Source organism: Vipera ursinii (assembly GCF_947247035.1).
Source record: "Vipera ursinii genome assembly, chromosome: 1".
Classification (NCBI taxonomy): Eukaryota; Metazoa; Chordata; class Lepidosauria; order Squamata; family Viperidae; genus Vipera; species Vipera ursinii.
The window spans coordinates 118,105,437-118,128,435 of NC_139512.1; the positions used below are offsets into that span (position 1 = coordinate 118,105,437).

The following is a 22,999-nucleotide window of genomic DNA, read 5'->3' on the forward strand; positions in this document are numbered from 1 at the left end:
TGGATTTCACTGAGATTCTGGCCACCTGCTCCTAACTGACTCTGCTCTTGACCCCTCTGAAACAGCCCACAGCGGTTAAAGAATTCAACCCCACCTCCAAACACAACAACCCTGACTGAAACACACCCATCCCATGTCCAAATCTGCAAAGCAGAAATCCCGAGTAAATCTTGTGACTACAAAATGCTCTCCAGGCAGAGATAAAAATGCAGCGAGTTTTATTTTTGTTGCTGAGTTAGTGCCACAGGGATAAGGATTTCAATGTCTTTAGCACAGAATTCTACCTGGCCTACTGAATGCACTGTCCTCCTAATGGGAGGATGTGACAGGGTGAGACAAGCTTCTGATGCATTCTTGAGGCCTCCCTGCCTTCAATGTGAAGGAAGCTTGTAGTGCACTTCATGCCAAGAATCCCTGTTTTGCCTTTGGCAAAGTTAAGCTTAGTTGGCCTACACAGGAGAGGTGCTGTTTCCATTTGCCTCCTCTCTGGTCCATGTTCCATTAATGTGCTTTGCTAACGGCCCGTAAACTGAGCTCAGAAGATAGAAAGAACAGCCATCTCAATCCACTTCCCTGTATTAACCCCCAACATGTCAACTGTGCTGTAGATCAAGTCTGTCTTGATGGCTAGGATCTGCCTCCACCTCATATTTTGGTAGACGCTGCATCAACCTGAGTTCTTTGTCACAATAATTTTTTTTCTGAGGCTGACCTGGACATTAACCCCCAATAAAATTCTAGTGCAGTTCTGCAGAAAGTAATTTAAAAAGTCCCTTGGCCAGGTCTTGTCAACTAATCTAAGTAAGTAAACCAGTCCCTTTTTACACAGATGAGTGATACAAATGGACAGTGTCCTTGTAGTCCCAATAGACCAAATTTCAGTGTTTCCTCTATTCTAATTTTCCTTAAGGTCTTTTACCATTTTTTCCCACCAGAGCTTTCAGGATACAGAAATATGCATAAGACTGTTATTGAAGTAACAAATCACCTAGATCAAAAGATCTGCAAGCAATGTGGCAAGATTCAAAACACAGCTCTGGAAGATTGTTCCTTCAGTTCCAAAATGTCAGCCTAAATACTGATATTCATGTGTGAGCACAGGATCTCGGTTTAATTTAAGGCTGTTAAAGGCTAGTGCATTTTCTGCCAGGATAGAAGTAGATGGGGTAGATAGAAGTAGATGGGGTAGCAAGAGTCAGTTTTTTTAAAAAAAAGCAGCATAAGCTTTGCCTATTAGTTCAAATATTCCCTTGCTGAAGAAAAGCAGTCACTTTTTTTCTTAGATCCAAATGTCGCTGGTGAAGGTGAAGGGGCTGAACTGGTACCCAGTACCTGAATAGAATTTGTTCTGGAATTCCACCCTGAAAAATACAGAACAGGTTAGTCTAGGATTGGCAAGATCAACTCTATCCCCAATTTTATCCAGTTCCAATAGAGATGAGCTGTGTCATCCTGGAGTCAACAGCCCATCTAGGATCAAAGACTAGATCTCTTTGGGAATCATTTATCACCTCTACGATTCCTAAATGTTAGCACAGAGGCACTTAGCAATCCAAGCTGAATAAGTCAGAGATGTCAAACTTGCAACGTCATGTGACGTTGCGCGACATATCGGAGCTTTTTTGCCATTGCCGGCAATGGGGTGGGCGCGGTTTCGTCATGACGCGTCTGGCCCGCGGGCTGGCAGTTTGACACCCATGGAATAAGTGAATAGCATTTACACAAAATGTCCTTGTGTTTGACAAATCCCTCTCCCATGCAAGTGTGAGCATACATGTCTCACCAATGAAGACGAAGGGCATGCAGGAAAGCTGAGAGTCCCTCCATCACCAGCAAAATTGCCACAGTCAATACTGCAAAAACAGCAAAGACAGGTGCAAGGAGAGCCACACCTTCATAGCCTCTCAGCTGAAAGCCAATCTTCATCACCATGGTCCAGAGGACCTCTGAGAGCTCTGTGAACAGGAATAAGTGCAAGAAGTTACCAAAGATTACAAAGGGGCAAATTCTCTCCCTATTGCATGCTAGGAATCTTTGCAGAAAGGTCATGCACCATCTTAATCAGACTTAATTTTGAGGCCAAATCACTGGCTGCATATACACTGTGATATTGTTTATGGCAGGGCTGAGGAATTCTGGGAGTTGAAGTCCACAAGTCTTAAAGTTGCCAAGGTTGAGGACCCCTGGTTTATGGCATAGTGTGTGTAAATCTGGCCAATCACGTTGACTACTTTGTTGACCATGGTTTAGCAAATAATGGGTTAGCGCAATATGAAAACCCAGTCTCTCTCACACACAATGATTTTACATGATGCCTAGACCTTCAGTTTGTTTAACCTTGTTTTGCTGAATAAATCATGTTTGTCTGGCTTCATACAACAAGCTACGCCACAGGCCATATAATACCAAAACCAAAACCAAATAAAGCACACGATGATTTGCTGCAATACACCAACCCAACCGCCATCCCCTTTCCCAGGAATTTCAGGAAAAACTCTCGCCAACCAAATAATCAGCCTGGCACAGATGTCTGCAGCCAAAACCTCCTCTATTTCCCTCACTTCCCACCCCCAGGAACTCACGTGCGTGGGCCAAACTGAGAGCCCAGAGACGCAGATAAGAGGCCGTGTTTGAGATGCAGCCCAGGCAATACTCAATAGTGTGGATTGTTTGATGCATTAACGCGTCGCCAAAGTCAAACTATCGGAGAGATGGAAAAGAATTGGGTGGCAGTGAGGACTAGCCAGGTGCTCTGAACTATGCTCAACGCCCTCCCCCTGGAGCTTTTTCCAAAATCCAAAGAAAGGAAATGAGAGGGAGAAGAAGGGGGGGGGGAGGGGAGGAAAACAGCAAATAGAGACTGGTGAACAAAGCCAGTCTCAGATCAGAAGGTAGCTTAAAAAAACCACCATAACGTTGGGAGGCAAATGGCATGAGTGTCAAGGCATATGTACTTATAAACTTAAGAACTTGGGGCACAGACATTAAGTTGCTTCTTTTATGCAACGTCCTCCTGACAAACATTTTTTTTCATTTTGTCATAATTGCAACTTTTATAGACATTGCTGGCCTGCATCCCTCTGTTCAAAACATAAGCACTGATGTATCTCTCTATGCTGGTTGGTTCCGTTATTTCATCAGTGTCAGCCTTTCTTCTATTCTCCTACCATGTCTAAAGTCACTTAAGTGAAAATAAAGTCTTCAGGTTGTGGCAAATCTGCACAAAGTACTAGTCAAATGGCTGGGAGGGAGGACACGGAACAAAATTCTGGCCATCACCACCAAATTAAAGTAAAAGTGTTACCTTCTCCCCCTCCTGGTTGGTCTCCATGTGATCCACGTCACCTTCAGCAATGTTCACAGATACCTTTCGTTCCTGTGAGTTCAGCAGTGGTTGCCGCTCTCCTGCTGTGGAAGGATTGTGCTGCAAGCATCCCAGAACACATCAACCATCAGAGAAGAGGCTTCTCAAATAGTCCACAGATTTAGCACCCTGGATATATAAGCAAAAGATCCCCTTCTCCCTGAACCTGCTATCTTCCCCAATGGCATACACCATCTTGGAGGATGCTTCAGTGTCCATTAAAGGCTTTTATTTATTTTATTTTTATTACATTTATATCCCGCCCTTCTCCGAAGACTCAGGGCGGCTTACAAGCTTAGCAGTAGCCTTCATTCTATGTATATGCCTGCTTATTATTAGGGCTTTCACACACACACCCAAGCGGCATTATTACAAAGTCAGCTTATTGCCCCCAACAATCTGGGTCCTCATTTTACCTACCTCGGAAGGATGGAAGGCTGAGTCAACCTTGAGCCTGGTGGGACTCGAACCTGCACTAATTGCAGGCAGCTGGTGTTACTTAAGGAGGCATCAGCCCACTGCTCCACCAAGGCTCTTTTTTCTTGGCTCAGTCCTTGAATTGGTGGGCCCAAGAGATGAAAGTCTTAGAATCCACATAGCTGGCAACTGAACTAGGGAACCGGGTTTGTACAACAGTCCTAAATGAATCCCAGGGAGTGGTTCTTACCCGAGCTTGAGGAACGTTCTGGCGATGTTTGTGCCGGAGATACAAGGGTGTCCCCAGCAACAGGATGGGCACAGAGATCAGAGCCACCAACATCAACACCGTCTGCACTAGTTTCTGTAGTGAGCAAGAGGACAATTGTAGTTATTGCAGCCCCACCTCTAAGCATTCAAAATTAAAGTAACTTTACAAGAATGGGGGGGAAAATACTTTTCTGAGTTGCATCTCACAATTAGAACAAGGCACCAGAGCAAAGACAAGTACAGGCACCCTCTTCTCCCTTTTTTCTCACAGTTTATTTCAATTCTTATCCTATCAAACCTTATTGATGAGGATCTTTTTACACTCTAATCACGTTATTATTATATTGTCTTATTAACAAAACAGAACAAAATAGGGCTCTGAAAATTGTTTTATTAGCTGAAAACGAGGAAGACATTCAATGCTTCCCTCAAAATATTACAGTCCACCTGATTGTCTTAAAAAAAATGGTTACCAGCACAATAAGCTTGAAAGCGTATTACCCAGTAAAGGGAATATGTTCCTAATATTAAACAAGGCATTAATAATATTTTGATTGCTTAGTTCCATTTTTGAGTGTTTTCCTTGACAGATTTAAAATGCAACAAAAATAAGAAAGCAGCATTTAAAATAGTAAGCAGGATCCTCATATGGCACCTGTGGAAGCCCAAGACTAATTTAAAAAAATAAAATGGCAGAAATTTCATGACAATGCCAAATCTCATAAGATTTCAGCGTTCCCAGCTGAAATATCACTAGATTGTATAAGGTTTTAGGATGAGAGTATCTTGTAAGATTTGGCAGTTTGGATATGAATATACACAAACTCGAGTTTTTTGACAAGTACCGAAGGCATTTTTGGGCAGTTCTCAATAGTTAGAATTACATTTGTGTTCAGGTTCTCAATCTATAACTATTTTCAAAAATATTTTTCCACAGGTCTTGTGGCTTTGTACCTCTGGTTGACGTGTGCACATCAAATGATGAATTGGTTTGTGAAACCACCATCACCAATTGATCAGAAAATAACCCTCAAATAACATTTCTCAAAAAAGCTGGTCACAAATCCAGCATTAAAAAGAAAAGGCAGATGAATAGCAATGACTGAATAGAACAAAGCCACCTTAGTATGTAACAAGGCTACTTTCATTCATAATTTGATTGTGGATGAGGCGGCCAAGTTGCTACACATAATTATCAGACTTGGGTGGACCCAAGAGGGCATTATCTGAAGATAGAGAATTTATGAGTAATCCTTTTTCCTATCGTTTTTGGCCCCCTCCATAAAATCCCATCTATTAAGCAACGCCATCCAATTGGACCCTGAACACATTTTTTTTCCTGTTGTCAGCCTTGTTCTATCAAATAGCATCCCTCAAAGATTTTCCTAGGCTCTGGATTAGGAAAGGATTAACCTATCTGAAGGTTCTGAGTAATTTTTTACTGGGAAAACCATCTCTTTTTTTCTGTTTTTGCTTGCTGTTTTATACTGCCATGTTTAATTTTATTTGGCACCAAAGTCACTGACACGTTTGGCAGACTTAGGAATGTGAACTATAACCCAATCAAAGAAAAATAAATTTCAAGGGAACATTTTATCCCCAAGCAGCTTCCTCTATTCCTGTATTATTTGACAATGTGCACATTTGGGACAAATAAGTGTTATTTGGATACATAATTTTCTGAATTATGTATCTGTCCTATCCCATTCAATTCAACAGATTTTGGAAAGAAGAAGAACAATGGAGAATTAAAGGGAGGAATACTTTTTAAGTAGGGAATCAGTAAGTAGGATACAATGCTAGAAGCAGTTACCTGGTGCTTAAAGAGCGCAGTATTTCCATCACTCTCTGAAAACAGGAACATGTTAATGAAGTGGATGAGAATGCTAGGGGCGAACTTGGAATTAGAAACATCATACATAAACCATTTGTAAAATATCAGGATGACAAGGTAGCCAAAGAGCAGCAGAAGGAAAGCGATCTCTGGAAGGAAAACCAATAGGATCTTGTATCTTTGCTTGAAGTGGCTGCAAACCAAACAGACGGGAGAGAGACGTCGTCAACAAAACCATCAGAGACACATCCAGCCCAATATCACTGATTAGGCAGATGTCTCTTGGGAAGCAGCAGCTCAATCCCCATTATGTTCCTTAGCCTCTAAGGAAAAGAAGGTACCATATAGCTATCATTCTCCCTAGCTACTAGCAGTTTTACCCTCCATAATTGTATCCAACTCCCTTTCAAAACCCACTCTGTTGATTGTAATCAAAGTAGGATTTCCAAGACCCCTTTTGTTGACCAAGCAAGGGTACATCGACTGGATACTCACATGTGATTGAAGATGCCAAGAAACACTCCAAAGCTCATGTGAAAAATGCCCAAGATCACAGACATCTTCATTTTGAAGGAGTTTAGAAAGGTGAGGTGATTAACAGCCAGACTCCAGATCTAGCTCATAAGAGAGGAAGACAGAAATCCCACATGTGGCAGTGACGAGAGCCGGTTCAGATTTGGGAAGGGGGGAGGGGAAGAAAAGGAAAGCAGAGGGAAACCCAATTAATTTTAATTCTGGTTCCATTTTATTTATAGCTGGGTTTTGGATATAAAAGTATCATCTTTACATAAGGGAGCAACGTGGACTGAAAAAAACATTTTTCCATCAAAGCAGTTTGAAAATCTGTTCTTTCATACAACTAATTGGTTGCAATACATGGATGCCAAGATGGCAGCATTCTTAAATACATCTTTATACATTTAAACAAAGGAGGGCAATGGAAATAAATATATATACAAATGCATATGATAACCCAAACTAAATCTGAGATTACATATTTGCCTAAAATTAACTGCAATTCTAAATTAATCTCAGGACTACAGTGAGATATTAAACTGATATTTTGTTTTGTCTTAAATCAGTTTTCTCCCAGCTGTTGACCTTTACTTGAGTTGGAACTATATCTCCCAGAATTCCTTGTCAGAATGCTGGAATTAATTGCTTGGCGTTATAGTCCAATACCTAAGGACACCTCCACAGGGATGTTTGATATTAGGAAATTGTCATGGTTAAATATTCAGCATGTATTTAAAATAAATACAACAGAAATTCAAATATGTTGCGAAATTAACATTCAAACTATATTAGGAACCTTCTATTACACCCCTATCGTATTCCTCTGTTCAAATTATAGTTTTGTTTATTAATTTAATGCAATCACATTCCTTTTTTTCTTATGAAAGCTTAAAAGATTGTATATGCTGGTCTTTCCCTCATTTTATCTCTGCCCTACAGACTGGGCCTGATTGGGCCAAAGAAACGAAGAGAACTCAATGACTAAGTGGGGAATGACTTCTGTTAGCTGAATCAAGGCATTTTGCACGTTAGTTAATTATATATCCACCTATTGTTGATGCAGCAACAACACTGCGGCGAGGTGCTCAATAGTCAGTGGAGTTCCCTGAGGCCAGCTCTTGCCACAAAGGCAAAGTCTTCAGCCTTTCTTGAAAGAAATTAGGAGGGAGGATCTCCCACCTTGGGCTCCTGAAGGAAAGGCAGATATACCTAAGGAAGGCAGGCACGCTGTATTGAGTATTTGCATTGAAATCCTCACAGTCAGCTATTTTAGGTCAGCTGAAAGGTAATGGAAACCTATCAACTTTAGATTCGTTCACCATGGTTAAATATGCCTAGGTCCTTTCCATGTAGCACACATCAAGCAGCAATAACCCACACTTGTTTCAAATTGCCACTCAGCTTACCGGATCTATCCCAAAAGGGTAGGGACCATTAAAAACGCCGGTGACATTGGGATCCAGGTTTAGAGAAAGGCTTTCTATGATGTAGTCTGAGCTGAAAGGAAAAGAAGAGTTTCAGGTGGTGACTATGGCCTCCCCCAAGAAGAGGGAGAGTTTTGACTTTAAGGACAGGCCCTTTGGTACCTCCAGTCCGAGTTGTTGGCCATAGCAGCAACACTCCAAGCAGAGGGGAAGATGACCATTGCCTTGCCAAAGCATTCGTTGTAGATGAAACCAGTGTAGACAGAGAAGGCACCCATTAGGAGGATGAGGTAACGGCCCTCAAAGAACATCTGCCAGATCTGATAAGGGAAGGTAACATTAAGTGTACACGCTGCGTGGAGGGAACATACCCAGGAGCCCATGTACAGTATTATGTTTAGTTTCTGAAAGTGTTCAGCTTTTCAAATGGTCGGAGGCGTAACTTAGGGTCAGGGTATCTGCCAACCAGAACTAACTCCCCCTTTTTTTTAGGATTTGAAAAAGGGGTAGCATCATCTTGTGGTCCTTAAGGGAAAAAGGGGGATGAACTTGTTCTAAAATTATTTCCAGATCTCTGGCAGAAATAGATTATCTTCTTTCTCCGCCTACCTAAAGTGCACATTCCGTGGAAAAAAGATCCTCTTCAACCAGGGCTCACCTCATTTTCCACCTTCTTCATGCCAGGCCGATTCTCAAAAAGCACCATCCAAAGGGCAAAGAGGAACATCAGAAGTCCATGGCCAACATCCCCAAACATGACGGCAAAGAGGAAAGGGAAAGTGATGATGGTGTAAGGAGCTGAAAAGCAGAGCTGACATTAGCTGAGAAGCCCAAGGGAAGTCCCACAGCTACTCGCCCTCTTGCTTAAATCAGCCCAAACTGTCGCCATCCCTGCCTTGGTTATTTTTTGGAACCATAAAAGAATCAAGAATAATCAACATATCACATCAGCTCACATGCCATCCTGTTAGGCTTATACTTTCTCTAAAACCAACACTTATTCCTGTTGGCTTGTTTCTCTCTTTTACTTCCCACGTGGCTGTCCCTTGTTGGGAGGTGAGGACATGTCATAGCTCTTACTACAACTTGCAGTATCAAGCAATGGACCAAACCTTCAAGGACAAAGAGATGAGGGATGTAGCACATTTCCTCACCTGGGTTCATCTCTTGATAGCTGGTCACTCCATAGACATCAATAATGTTCTGGAAGCCAGCAGTGAATTTATTGGTGCGAATGAGAGTTGGGGGGTTCTCCGTGCAGATAATCCGATGGACAAAGGACTCCACTCCAGAACCGCTGCGCTGCTGTAGGAACAAAAGAGGATCACCCAGGGCAGTTTAGGCAACAGATGTACTTGAGGTTGGACAGTTTTTCTCTTCTGTCTCTTTCTGAACAGGTTTGCAGCAGCTCAACTTCTACAGTGCAGAGCAATGAGTCACCTAAGTACACAGCCAAGGGCAAATTGTGACCTATCTTAAAAGAATCTGGAGCACTAAATCAAGTGCACCATGACAAGTGTGACTGTCTCTTTGCAGAGGCCACTACTCAGCTATTGCTTTCCAAAATAAAAATTAAGTTTCTAGTCATCATGACTATTAAAGGCAATGGATACCAAAAATTCAGAAGTCAAAGGCTTCCCAGGGTTACAAACTCTAATTATTTTCCGTTATTACCTTTTGCTACCTCTCATAATTCAGAGCTATGTGGACTAATTGGAAAGCTTGAAGTCCTATCTCAAAATAATCTAAGTGTATGTCAAAAAGTCACAGCTCTGAAACCTGCATGCTACAAGGATGCTACCTGCAACCTACAAGGAGGAGCCATTCACCTTTCTCAGCCACTGGAAATTTTCAGCCTTTTCTTTAGCTTCTGAGATTCTGAGCACACATTATTTACATATTTCCACGCATTCTTTTATACCCATGAGGACTAGAAACCTACTTTTAAAAAACACTTTTTAAATTTACTGCTCTATAAGGGAAAGGACAAAGCAAATTAATTACATATTAGTAACAATCTCAGTTCACTAAGTACTGGTTGTTATGTAGCCAAAATGGCATGACGCATCTGGCCCGTGGGCCAGCAGTTTGACACCCCTGCTTTAAGAGCACAAGGCTTAAAAAATTATACTTTTGGGGAAAAAAAATCTTTCAGAGGAGATACCTCCCTACTAAAACTCAGCTTGAGTAAGGATGGTCGCAATGATAAGAGCCAGAGGAAGGCAGGTTCTGGCTATCTGAGAATAGGGGCACCAACCCTGCAACATTTTTTGGGGAGGGGGGGCAGCCCTTAGTGCTCAACCTATAAGCCAAAGCAATTTCCTTTTAGTAATGGGTGCAAAGAGGAATGCATTCGTCTGATAGAGAAAAGGCAATACCTTTCTCCTCCTGGTCCACAGCATCTCAGGCAGTAGGATGGCGAGAGGAGAAGAGGCGCCAGGCAGGCATCCAGTGGCACTTACCGATCCTTCGCGCAGGGCCAGCTGCACAGCAGGAAGGTCACGGACAGGACACCAGACCTCACCAATGAGGCATTTGTCAGTGATGCTGAAGCTGCACTGGTTGAGGATGAAGTAGATAGCCTTCATCTTCTGGATCTGTACTTGCCAAGCAGGTAGAACGGAAAGCACTTTTTGTAGCACCTGGTCCAAGTATTGCTCCGTCTGGCCTAATACCTGTTTGCAAGAGTTTGGGGGCAAACTCTTATTTATTTTAATTTTAATTTTAATTTACTGTACAGAGGCCTTTAATTTTATCTTAACTTCTGTATTTATTGTATGTTATTGTTGTTAGCCGCCCTGAGTCCTTCGGGAGATAGGGCGGCATATAAGTCCCAATAATTAATAAATAAATAAATAAATAAATAAATAAATAAATAAATAAATAAATAAATAAAATAAATTAATTCACAGCTTTCATTAGCGGAGTGATTTGAAGTTAACGTTATTTAATGGAAGAAGATGCTCAGAGCAGTGATTGTTCAAAGCAGTCTTTAAGTCTAGAAAACGCACAAGCCTCATCCCAGCACAGGCCTATTTGTTCATGTTCTCATTTGTTTATTCATTCATTTGTTCATTTGTCCATTCATTTATTCAAAACATTTGTACGCCTACCCATCTTAAAACAAAACTCTGGCTGGTCCACAGCCAAAGAATAAAACAACATATACCAGCAGTGAAAACAGAGAATAAAACTAAAATCAGGAAAAAATATATATTGGCACCACAACCAAACTTCCCACAACATTCTCCCATTCTGACCTCATCATATCCACACTTTTTAAAACTGATTATCTTGCCCCAAATGTTCTCATTACATTTATAAATTAGTGAAAGAAATGGAAAGAATTTACTAGAAGAAGTGAGGAGTATAAACAGGACACCTGGGGTGGGGCAGGAAGGGGAAGGGGAAGCACGATCAGACTGAGTAAAAATAGTACAGAAGAAGAAAATACTTCTGCATTCCAAAAACTAAGAAAACTTTTATTTGATACGAAGGAGAAATTCAGCATTTTAGAGGAGTGGTGGACAAATATGATGATGTCTAAAAAGCACTGATGACTTTCCAAAAATAACATTTTTTAAAATGTCAAAAACTTGTGAGATTCGGTGAACTCATGGAGGAATGCCACCACTTTGCACCATGCTGCTGTAGAACAAAGGAATCTTGCAAATCCTGGTAGGATTCCAGCTATATATATATATATAGCTTGTGCCCTGCAGTCAAAAAAGTTGAAAAATGTTGCTGACAAATCTTACGGGGAAAAAATGAAGTGGCAATACTTATGTAGAATTTGCCATTATTAGATTTCTCATTTTAATTTCTTTCTCTGGGAAAAAAAGGACTGGACCCACCACCGCCTCCTGCACACTTCCTCTGCCCCAGTGGTGCAGAGAATCCTTACTATGGTCAGATCTTCTGCTTGAGTTCGCAGCCCATGCAAGGTCTCCGTGCGCTCAACCTCATTCTCAGGATACGGGTACAGGTGGCAGTGAAAGCTGGAGAGAAACCCAACACACACTGAGTGAGGTCAGTGGCAGACTGCTTATGGGGAAGCCAGATGTGCATATGGGAAGGGTGAGCTGGGTAAGCAAAAGCTCTTGAGAAACTGACAATCACAGCTAGTGGGAAGAGCCTCGGAAGAGCCACAGAGCTTTGGGGAAAGAGGCAATATCTGATTGATGCCAGACCACTTCCGTGGAGGAACACATCATGAAAACAACTTTGGAATGGAAAAAACAGGTCTCACTATTAAGTAAGCAAGCAATAGTGGCTGTATTCACTTTACCCACCAGAGGAATTCAGACCCTTCACCGTAGGTATCCTTGTTTAGTAACCACAATTGGGAGCAGCAACTGGATTGTTAAGTGAAGTGGTCACTAACTGAAAATGCAACAGTGCTTATGATCTTACTTCAGTTTTTCTTTGCTTTAGGGGTAGTCCTTATTTCACAACTGCAGTTAATAAATGGTTGCATTTACGACCTTCATGGGTCTGTAAAGCAAAGGAAAGTTGAAGTAAGATTATTAGCACAGTCATAGTTTCACTTAGTGTTCACTTTGTTTAACGACTGGGTTGCTGGTCCCAGTTGTGATCGCTAAACGAGGACTACCTAGAGCAGGGCTGTCAGACTGCTGGCCCACGGGCCAGACGCGTCACGCGAAAGGCGCGCCCACCCCATTGCCGGCAATGGCAAAGCAGTCCCAATATGTTGCACGACATCACGTGACGTCACGAGTGTGACATGTCTGGCCTAGACAAACCTGCAAATGTTGTAAATGCAAGGAATGGTTGCAAAACTACTTTTTCACCACTGTTGTAATTGCAAACAGTTGTTAAATGAGGCAGTCACTAAATGGGGACTACCAGTATAGTGTATGGTTTGATTAAATTGGGAAACTTTGTCATTCCTGCTACATCTATTATCAACACTGTTCTCTGGCCCCTTCTCTACTACCACAAATGTAAGGTATGTGTAAGTACACGTATACTTTACATGTGTCTCTTTATCTATGAATGATATGATTAGGGGGTTGGACTGCACCAAAGCAGAAGCACTGATAAACCCAGGGACAGGATGAGACAACAGTCAGAAGTGAGAACAACCACCACACATCATAGGCAACAGAGGGACTACACAACGTCCAGAGCACTCACCAGTTGGCGATTTTACGGATTTTCTGCCCAATCTGTTCACCCCAGTAGGAGATGAGGAAGATGACCCAGGTAATGTTTTCCCCCTACACAGGAAAAAACGAATTGCTCAGAAGCCTTCACAGTAGGAAGGATAGGAGAATGGGGCCTTCTTCCAAGGCAGGCCACAAAAGGTATTGACAATCTGAATTGCATTTCTGCCTGCCCATCGATTGATTGTTATGTATCATCAATTCTTAATGTCTGTATTAGATCTACATGGTCTGTCCCTGACCTAGCTCTTCAGGTCTTCCAATGGTTCACCAATTGCTGCTGTAATCTAATTATACCCATGTGGAATCTCACAACTGTGGGCATTCGTGAGGGCAGAGTAGGAAGTATGAAAGACTTAACAAATGTACCTTGCTTCACTACAACAAAACCGCTAGTTTCTGTGATCGCCCCTGTATGAAGCTAGACTCTCTGGGTTGCCTGCAGCCATTTGCCCTGTAACCCAGCCAGAGGTATCCTTATTGTTTTCAATTGCAGAGGGGAGTTACACATTTGGAAGGTGCAAGGTTAAGAGAAAATGCCGCAGCCTCAATGGGTTACCATCCCCAGCCAATGTACCCAATTTTTCCGCTTACTGGATTCCATCTTACCATGGATGGATTTTCAACAGGTTCTGTCATCTCTATGAAATGAGGGACAAGGTAGCCACGGCATGCACGCCACAACAGCCGTTCGAAGGAATTCACCCGCCATGGATGTATCACACCTGCCACAAAGCTTTAGGGACAGGGTGAAAGGGAGAAAACCTAAATTAAATTTTGAAGGCTGATTGTTCAGTCTCCCCAGGCAACATTATGCACATCTCGTATTAAGTTATGTACCTTAAGTGCCCTTCAGAGTACAGGAGTACCCCATATCTACCATGAAAGGAATCCCCCAAAACACCCTCAATCCAATAACCATGATCCCTTGAAACAGGTGAGAGAAGAGTCGGCAAGCTCCACAGCTCCTCCACCAATGTTCCTTATCTGAGCAAGCAAGCCTCACCCAACTCCACTCACTTGATTCTGAGGTCAGGGCGGTGTAGCACGGTGGGGCCAAGCAGAGGATCTCTTTCAGAGAAAGCACGAGAACGCACAGGCGAATCAAGGGGCACCTGCTGGTAGACGTGACAACCCAGGATTCAGGCCACGGAAGCTCTCCTCCCACTCTCCCTGGGTTATTTGGCTGCAAAAGGTGTTTTCACCCTCAGCCTTCTGTTCATCCCTTAGACCAGAGGCTTCGAACAACCCTCCCCGACAGCTCCCTCTTTTGCCCCGAGTCCCCGAATTTGCCTGACTACCAGAGAGGTAGGTTTGGAACAGGAAGAGGAAGGGATCAACTTACCAATTGACCGGTGAAGCGCTGGCCCTCCTGCAGCACCTGAATATGCTCCCGTAGTTCCTGCAGCTGATTGAGCAGGGCCTCCCGGTTGTGGCTCACTTCCCTCAGCTCCTGTGACAGGGTCTCAGACTTCTCCTGGATACCCAGGGCCTCACGAGCCAAGGGTGCTGCCAAATTCTCCTCTGGAGGCTTCAAAGACCGTCCAGCTTTCTGCACTTCCTGGGCCAAAAAAGCTGGAGAGAAAAGAGGAAGAAGAAGAAGAGGCCCCAAACCTAGCTTTGGTGTTTTAATCCAGATTTTCCTCAGCCCAGCTCAGAAAAGGGCTTCAGCAGGCTCAGTGCAGCTCACCCAGCACGGGAATCCAGCAGCAGGATTTGTGCTTTACAGGCAGAAGGGTCCAAGGTGAATCCCTGCCAGCAGGGGAAAAAACTCAGCCAAAATCTGGAGAGCTGAGGCAAAGACACTGGCTGGCAATGTTAAGCTGAACCTGTGTTTTTCAAACTTGGCAACTTTTAGTTGCAAGGTCTTCAACTCCCAGAATTCATACTGGCGGGGCAAGTCCACACATCTTACTCTTGCCAACTTTGAAAAACACTAGGTTGAACAAACCATGAGTAGATTCAATATATTGCAAGTCCTGCCAACTGCAGGAATAGTGCCCAGGCTTAGCACCCAAAACATTATGCTATACAGTTCGGTGGACTACATTCAGCCTGCTAGCTGATGAGTTGCACTGGCCTACCAAAGTTACAACCACAACCATTCTTTCATTTTCAGCAATAATATTTATGAAACTTGGGAGTTTCCTGCCTGTTTCGCTTCCTAAAACTTTCTGCAGTTTATATTTTTATTAAATTCTGAGCACTCTCCTACAGAAGAAAGGTATGAGTTTTTATAATCTGAGGACAAAGAGTGTGATACAACCCCAGTTTTTTCTTCTGTCTACCTCTGGTACTAGTGACTACAAAATGGAGACTGGATGCAGAATGTTTTCCTAAAAGAAAATTGTTTTCTTATTATATTTCTCTGTGCTTTATTTTTTCAAGTTTAAAAGTGGGTTATTTTCCCCAAATTAATCAGCAACATAATAAATGGATAAAGATGCCAATTCCAAATTAGAAACACAATAAATGGATAGGCTGGCAATTCCAAATGTTTTTATGCCACCATGCATAGAAATCTGTTATCAAGATTTGGTATATTTCAACATTTTTTCAACACATCTAAGTGAGCTTTTAAAGAAAACTGCATGCTACTGAATTGTAAAAAACAGCCTGCATGAGAAATTCCAACTACCATTTCCCAAGGACCAGAGGTTATAATTCAATTTAGAAAAGTTTCTGCTGAAAGTGTCTCATGATGTACTAATCTAATGTGCCTCTAATTATAAAAAGTCTTATGATTTGCTTTATTCATCATGGGCAGCCTGATAACATACCTAATATCATACAGTTAAACTCTAGAAGCCTAACCCAATTTCTGCCAGCCTATAAACTAACAAAAAAAAAACACTTTTCACCAATACAGCTGACATGTTACTGGCTTTACTTCTACTTTCCAAGTTTCATTGTCAACCCTGTGAAAATTCCATCAGCAGAGGGAAAGTCCCACCAAGTCTCGCAAAGCAGGTGTCACTCACTGAACGTTTTCTCCATTTCTTCACAGCGCCGCAGTTCTCCCACAAAGCGCCGCTGGAAGGCACTGACATGAGGATTTAGCTGAAAATAAAAAAGGCTTATTCAGAAGCTTATGAGGGTCTGGCTAAAGATAGAGAAGATGCTTTAGCCACCCCAGAACTAGGCACCCAAACTGGAATATCTCTTTTTTAACCCCCATTTATTCTTACCTTCAATCTCTTCTATGCATCTGCAAAACACTTGACAAACATGCAATCCCAAAACTTTTTCCATAAATAAGGAGAGGAGTAGGATGTAGGAGATCATTTCTACACAACCACTTCTCAAGTAAATGAAACTATCCATTATTCTTTCTGTTGTCTGCATATGAACATGTCCTTGTTTGATACCTAGGCACACACTATTTCTATCTCTTTTATTCGGTGGCCCCACAAGCTTTGTGTAAAAAAAAAAGTTGAAAAGGGAGGCTCTTCTTTTGTAAGAACAGCAACTTCTTTGTAAGAAACCAACTTCATAAGAAACCCACAGACTAATTGCTGCCTGTCTTGCAATCACAGAGCAATTAAAAGCCCCAACAGCTATAACTTCCTTAGTTTAGTCTTCCCACCAAACAGTCCCCAGATCTTCCAGCACATACATCACGGAACTCCACAAGGCCGCGCTCTCCTAATTCGCTAACACAAGCATAGGATGAAGCCGACTGCAAGAAGAGCTGGGCCAAGCACATCTCCTCGCTGCGAAACATCGTCCCCTTTTTCCAGAAGAAACTGTAAGACCAAAATGGTTGCATTAGTAGGCATTAATTCACCCAAACCCCCACCTATTTCTAATGGAGGCTGGACATGGGTGGAGGGTCAGGGGTCTTTTTGATAGCTGTTGTCCTAAAAAAGCACCAGTGACAAAAGAATAAGACTAGGAAATAGAGACAAAGACCAGGAGAGGTTGAGGAGCAGAGAACCCACCAACAGGAGAAATAGGCAAAATCAAAATGTTGATCCCATCAACTAGGGAGAGCTAAGCATCCCAACTAAAGGGTTGTGGATACTGCCTGGCATTAGGACTGCATCAGTCAGGATTGGGTAGCTGCAGTGGCCTAAGGGAAGGGGAAACTGCTTACCTCTGGATACTCCAAATGCAAGAAAGCAGAGTTTCTCCTTCAGGGGTCCAGCCAGACACAGCCCTAAGTTAAATCTCTGCCATCCTGATGGCTTGCTGCAACTTGCTCCCTGGCTGACTCACGTGAGCCTTTTTTTCAGTTCTAGGATTGCAAAACAGTTTCCAGGACAGGCCACGACCACTCATTTCACAACGCGCCTCTGACTCAGGCTTCTCTATTGCTCATAATGGGATTAAAATATCCTGAGATGGCAGTTCTAGGACCCAGGTTGGAGAAAGCTGCAAAGAGATAATTTCAGCTGTTGGAGCAGACAGAGCGAGCATGTTGACCATTTGGGGGAGGAATGTGGGGGAGAGGAGGAGAAAAAGACAAGGCACGATAATCAATTAAGAACAAAAATATATTTCTCTAAATTTCATCCTCAGCTATCGTTGTTTGTCCTCTGCAGTGAGAAAGTGACCTGGGTAAAAGATGGCTTGCTCTTGGCTTGCTCTGGTGACAGAGATAACGAAGAGGAGCCCACAAGTCTGGGAAAACCACAGCATCTTGGCAACAACTGCAGAAACCACATCCAGAACCCTACAGGCTGGTCTGACTGGAAGCTAGAAGGTTATAATTAGAACAATGAATGACTTCAACATTACTCTTCTGAAGAACATAGAATATTCTAGATTACTGTAGGCCATTTCCAGCCATTTTCTCCAGCAAAAATGCATGTAAAAAGACCAGATACTGCCCTTCTTTCAAAGTATCATATCTGAGCCTGCAGGTCCCACTACAAGTATAAACTTATTACGAGAATTACTGTGACTTTAGAATGATTCTTGGGCTACAACTGAAGTGAATAAGGCTTCTATTAAGAGCTGCATTGGGGAAAAGGTTTTTGCTCTTTTAAGTCAGGAATAGGCATCTACTTTCATGCATTCAACAGTGCCAACCACCAAGCTGAAACTCCACCACCAAAAGCTGCATTACTGCATCTACATAGAGAGGTAGCTGAAAATCACTGTTCCATCCATTTGCATGGCAGAATACTGTGAGCCTCCAGGGATGGAGAAAAAACAAATCTGCACACATACACCCCCCCAAAAAGACTGCAAATTTGACCATGTAAGAAGTAACTGCTTTAAGAAAGTTGATGTTTCAGAGTTGCAGCTTCTTTTCTCAATAATCTGCAGCTACAATGGAGCATGCATCGGCTGTTTCCCCAATGCTCCAAATCACATCATTCTATATCAGAATCACAAAAATCATGCTCCAGAGGGGATCTAATAATTGGCAGAGCAGTGGAGCCCTCCCAGCCTTATGTCAAGTTTTGTAATGAGTCCCAAGAACAAGCAAGGATTGCATATTCTGTGCAATTTGGGGATTTTCATCTTGCGCTAAAAATTTGTAGTGCTAACACATTATTGCAAGGAGTTTTGCAATAGGTTTATTTCTTAGATTTTTTTTACCCCATCTTTATTACTTTTATAAATAACTCAAGGTGGTGAAGATACCTAATAATCTTTCCTCCTTCTCTTTTCCACACAACAACCATACGCGGTGAGTTGGGCTAAGAAAGAGTGACTGGCCCAAAGTCATCTACCTGTTTTTTATGCCTAAAGCAGGACTAGATCTCCCAGTCTCCTAGTTTTTAAGCCAGCATCTTCACCGCTACACCAAACTGTTTCTCGTTAAACTCATTCAAAGTTAAATGACTAAGTCATCAGGCTAGCTTTAGATTTAGCTAATATAGATATAATGGCATAGTTAAATGATTGCCAGTGGATAACACCTAGGGGGAGGGCCTTCTCTGTGGGTGTGCCTGCCCTTTGGAACCAGCTGCCCGTAGAGCTTAGGACTGCCCCTGACCTTCGCTCATTCCGCCAGGACCTGAAGACTTGGCTCTTTGAGCTTTCTGGCCTGGACTGAGAGTATTATTTGGGGTTTTAATTGGATTTTAATTGGGGTTTTATATTTTTATATTTATTCAAGGTCTAAATATAATCATTTTAACTGTTCTTAATTTTTGTAATTGTTGTATTGTTATTTTAAAAACCTTGTGAACCGCCCTGAGTCCTACGGGAGAAGGGCGTTATATAAGTTTAATAAAGATAAAGAAAGATAAAGATAAATAATACATATGGCAATTTTATTCTTTTTTAAAAAAAATGTCAGTCAGCCTGGTACAATTTTTTTTATTATATCTGTCATTCTAATTTGGACCTCAGAATATAATTAAATTGAACTGTGTCTGAGAGAAGTATCTATTGAGAGATTTTTTGTTATCAGAAGTACGCAAAACATTTGGAGGGTATTTTATGAACAACATCAGTGTGAACAAAACACCCTTCCTTGATGTGTGCAGTAAACCTGATCTTCTGAGGAACATGGACATGCAATGTTTTGCCAGCTGTCACATACTGTACACATGCCCAGTTAACCTGCAAAAGTTTTCTTTAGAGCAATAGTTTATGCAAGTCATGGCTGCCTCACTATTGTGCAAAAAAAACCCCTTCAAATATTGTGCATAACCATGCTTTATGTGTTTTTAAAAACAACGGGTTTTTAAAGAATTCCTCTACTTACATGGAGAGGATGTCACTTAATGACCTATTTTATGACTTTGCACCACACACTGAACCAAAGACAGAAATGAAAAAGCGAGTCAGATGGCATCTCAGCTTGTTTGGCTACCTTGGGCTTCTGTTGTTGGCCAAATCCAGCCAGTGGAGAGCAAAGATATTACAAAGCAATATTAACACCTCACATGATCCTAATTCTATCCCTCTGCTAATCTAGCTTAGAACTGCATTGGCTTTTCTGGTGGTTGAAACACACTACTGGCTCATACTTAAGTGATTGTCCAATAGACTCCTAGATTCCTCTCACAGTTACTGCTATTGAGCCAGGTACCACCTATTCTATACCTGTGCACTTGGTTTTTCTTGCCTAATGTAAAACTTTACTTTTCTCACTATTGAATTTCATTTTGTTACATAGGGCCCAGTGTTCAAGTCTGTTGAGTTCCTTCTAGATCTTGAGCCTATCTTCTGGACTGTTGGCTATTCCAGCCAGCAATATCCTGTGCAAAGAAGACAATTAGAACAGGTGTTCACAAACCCATGGCCACGGACAAGTACTGGTCTGTGGCTTGCTAGGAACTGGGCTGCACAGCTGTAGGCGAGCAGCGGGTAGGTGCACCATCCCATCTATGCAAAAATTGTCTTCCATGAAACTGGTCCCTGGTGCCAAAAAGCTTAGGGATTGCTGAATTAGAAGATGATATTACAACCAAACACCCTACAGAATTATTTTGTTGATCCCTCCTCAAAATATGAGATGCTTTAAAAAAAAACCACAAGTTTTTATTAGACAAATGTGGAAGTGAAAGCATGGCTAGGAGCCAAAGAAAGAAACGGTAGCTTTTTCATCAAGGAGGCTTTTGAAAAAGTCATCATCACCACATCTCAAAATGGAACGCTGATATAGCTTTATGTCAGTATGAATTAACTTAATAAATAATATTGCTTCTCTTATGAATTGTGAAGCAGTTAACAATGGAGGAATTTTTGTATTTGGCCTGAACAGCTGCATCTGAACCAAGCTGATCTTAGAAGCATGCTGTTATTACTTTCCTGAGTCATCCAGTAAACTCTTGAAATAGAGGGTGAGTCTGTATTACTCTACAGATGTCTTGCATTTCCATTCCCACAAGCCCCAGCCTATAGGACTATATCGGGCAAGGATCTGGTAGCTGAAATCCGGTATCTCTGAAGAACATCACAGCTTGGAGACCGCGGCAAAGATCGCTTTAATTATAAGGAAGGAGGGGGGGGGGTTTCCAGCTCTCACGTGAGCTTTTCAAATTTTCCAAACATGGCACACGCAAGCGCGCGCAAGCGCACACACAAACAAACAAACAAACACACACACACACACACACAAACACACACCCTCAGGTGCCAAAAATGAGTGGCCTTTCCGTAGTCCAAACGGGAAGCATTTTTCTACAGTCCAGAAAAGGGGCGAGGGAGAAAGTCCAGTTCTCAAAGGCAGCCCTAACTTTCGCACCTCTCGGAGAGACTGGAAATGGAAGACACAGTGGCGGATCTCCTCTAATCCAATTCCCCAAAAGATACGCAGGGGCCGAGAGATCGCTTCTGGCAGAAGCCGCTACCATTTAGTGCAGGGTTCTTCAAACTTGGCCCTTTTATGACTCGTGGACTTCAACTCCCAGAATTCCTCAGCCAGCATGCCTGGCTGAGGAATTTTGGGAGTTGAAGTCCACGAGTCATAAAAGGGCCAAGTTTGAAGAACCCTGATTTAGTGGATCTCCGTTCGCCCCACAACAGCCACACTCGCCCCATCCCGGCAAGCAGGTGACCGCCGCAGCCCTGGAGTTGATTGAGCACCGTGATTGGTCTGCATAGAGGGCCCCGAAAGCGATTTTCCCTCCCCAGCCCACAAGCGATGTAAATGTAAACAAGTGAGGTGCGGCGAGTTTTCAGACACATTGCCACAAAGGGAAGGCGGGGTGGAAGTTGGGTAGGTCTTGCAACAACTGAAGGAAAAGGAAGGTTGAACTCTCCAAACCCAAACGGCAGATGTTCAGAAGAGAGAAGACACAGCCCCGAGACCGGGCTCAGGTTGATGGAGGGAGTCGCTGGCGAGAGGCCAAACAAGCACTCACCTTGCGACGCCTCCACCGGAACAGCAGCCGGCTGTCTTCGCCTCCCGGGCTGCTTCCTCTTTGCCATGAAGGCCCCAAGCTGAAAGGAAGGCTGGTCCGTCCCGCCCTGCGAAATCTCCCAGTGCGCAGCTCGAAGGCACTTCCTGCTGGTTATGGGAACAGAGAACGATCTCGGAGAGCAAAGCGAGCTCTGCTTCTCAAACGCCGTGAGAGAAGAATTAAAGGAAAGCGAAATCTGTTTGCTTCTGCAGCTTCCTCCCTTGAGCAGCCCGCGACATGCACAATATTGTTGTAGACGCTCCCGACTTTTCCTTTTGTTGACATACTGCAGTGTTTCCCAACCTTAGGAACTTGAAGATGCGTGGACTTCAACTCCCAGAATTCCCCAGCCAGCTATGCTGGCTGGGGAATTCTGGGAGTTGAAGTCCACACATCTTCAAGTTCCTAAGGTTGGGAAACGCTGACATACTGTATACCGCTGAGGGTTAGTTGCGTGGTCAAAAAGTGCGAAGCTGTTTATTAAGGATACTGAGATTTATTTATTTCACAGGCCCTGATCATCAGGAGTAGATCGACTTTTATGGAAGCCAGCTTTTTTTGATGATGTGGGGAGGCCAGAGCAACAGCTTAACCGAGGAGAAACAATGCCATTGTAAAATCTGCAGGAAAACTACATGCGGATCTGTTGGCAATGTTTGTCACCATCGTGCTAAGTCCTGTGTAAGGGTTACAGCCTTTTAGTTGAAAGCACCAAATTTTTCTGCCCCTATCTTCTTAATAGGTAAAGCAGTCCCATATCTATAACAACTGTATACATGTTTGGTTTTGAGTTATTTCCTAGATCACAGGTCTGCAACCCGCGGCTCTGGAGCCACATGCGGCTCTTTCAGCCGTCTCCTGCGGCTCCCAGTCCTCTGCCATGTGCAGTCCAAAAAAAAAAAAGTGGGACTAAAAAAGTTCAACTAATCAATTCAAATATGCAAGTTGGTGCATATCTCGCCTTGGCTCCACTCTTCAGTCAAACCCTGTTCTACGCATGTACACACATTTTTTGCGGCTCCCAGTTTTTCCTTTTGTGAGGGAACCGGTTCCGAGTGGCTCTTTCACTGTTTCAGGTTGCTGACCCCTGTCCTAGATTATAGGAAGAGTACAATAACAATAATAAAAGTCTATACATCTTTGCATTGGGATAAAGATGAGCCTTACAATTAGTTGTG

The 22,999-nt window shown here is 42.7% G+C and overlaps 1 protein-coding gene across 5 annotated transcripts; it reads right to left on the reverse strand.

The window, feature by feature from the left end:
* Window positions 1-201: 201 nt before the first annotated feature.
* On the reverse strand, window positions 202-21,905 carry TCIRG1 (T cell immune regulator 1, ATPase H+ transporting V0 subunit a3). 5 transcript variants are annotated; one of them, XM_083366614.1, is made up of 21 exons: window positions 21,783-21,905; window positions 17,108-17,385; window positions 16,628-16,757; window positions 15,993-16,071; window positions 14,357-14,586; window positions 14,032-14,126; window positions 13,621-13,747; window positions 12,983-13,065; window positions 11,730-11,823; window positions 10,288-10,500; window positions 8,980-9,130; window positions 8,484-8,623; window positions 7,988-8,145; window positions 7,808-7,898; window positions 6,381-6,499; window positions 5,865-6,078; window positions 4,032-4,145; window positions 3,305-3,424; window positions 2,583-2,700; window positions 1,784-1,955; window positions 202-1,361 (listed from the first exon to the last, which is right to left on the reverse strand). In XM_083366614.1, the coding sequence occupies exons 3-21, from the start codon at window positions 16,733-16,735 to the stop codon at window positions 1,280-1,282; spliced, it is 2,508 nt and encodes an 835-aa protein (XP_083222740.1). In that variant the 5' UTR covers window positions 16,736-16,757; window positions 17,108-17,385; window positions 21,783-21,905; the 3' UTR covers window positions 202-1,279. The 5 variants fall into 5 exon arrangements, 4 of the variants coding, with proteins under 4 accessions (XP_083222740.1, XP_083222738.1, XP_083222739.1 ...); XM_083366612.1 differs by having other exon boundaries at window positions 14,032-14,129; XR_014492952.1 differs by lacking the exon at window positions 2,583-2,700 and having other exon boundaries at window positions 14,032-14,129.
* Between the last annotated feature and the right edge of the window lie 1,094 nt (window positions 21,906-22,999).

Bases quoted from the DNA above. Each gene is read 5' to 3' on its own strand.
- TCIRG1 (XM_083366612.1), bottom strand. From the start codon at position 16,735: ATGTTTCGCAGCGAGGAGATGTGCTTGGCCCAGCTCTTCTTGCAGTCG. The intron at 14,130-14,356 runs GTAAGTTGATCC...CACGTCTACCAG, and splicing joins AGCGCTTCACCGGTCAATTG to CAGGTGCCCCTTGATTCGCC. The intron at 3,425-4,031 runs GTAAGAACCACT...GGATGCTTGCAG, and splicing joins AGAACGTTCCTCAAGCTCGG to CACAATCCTTCCACAGCAGG.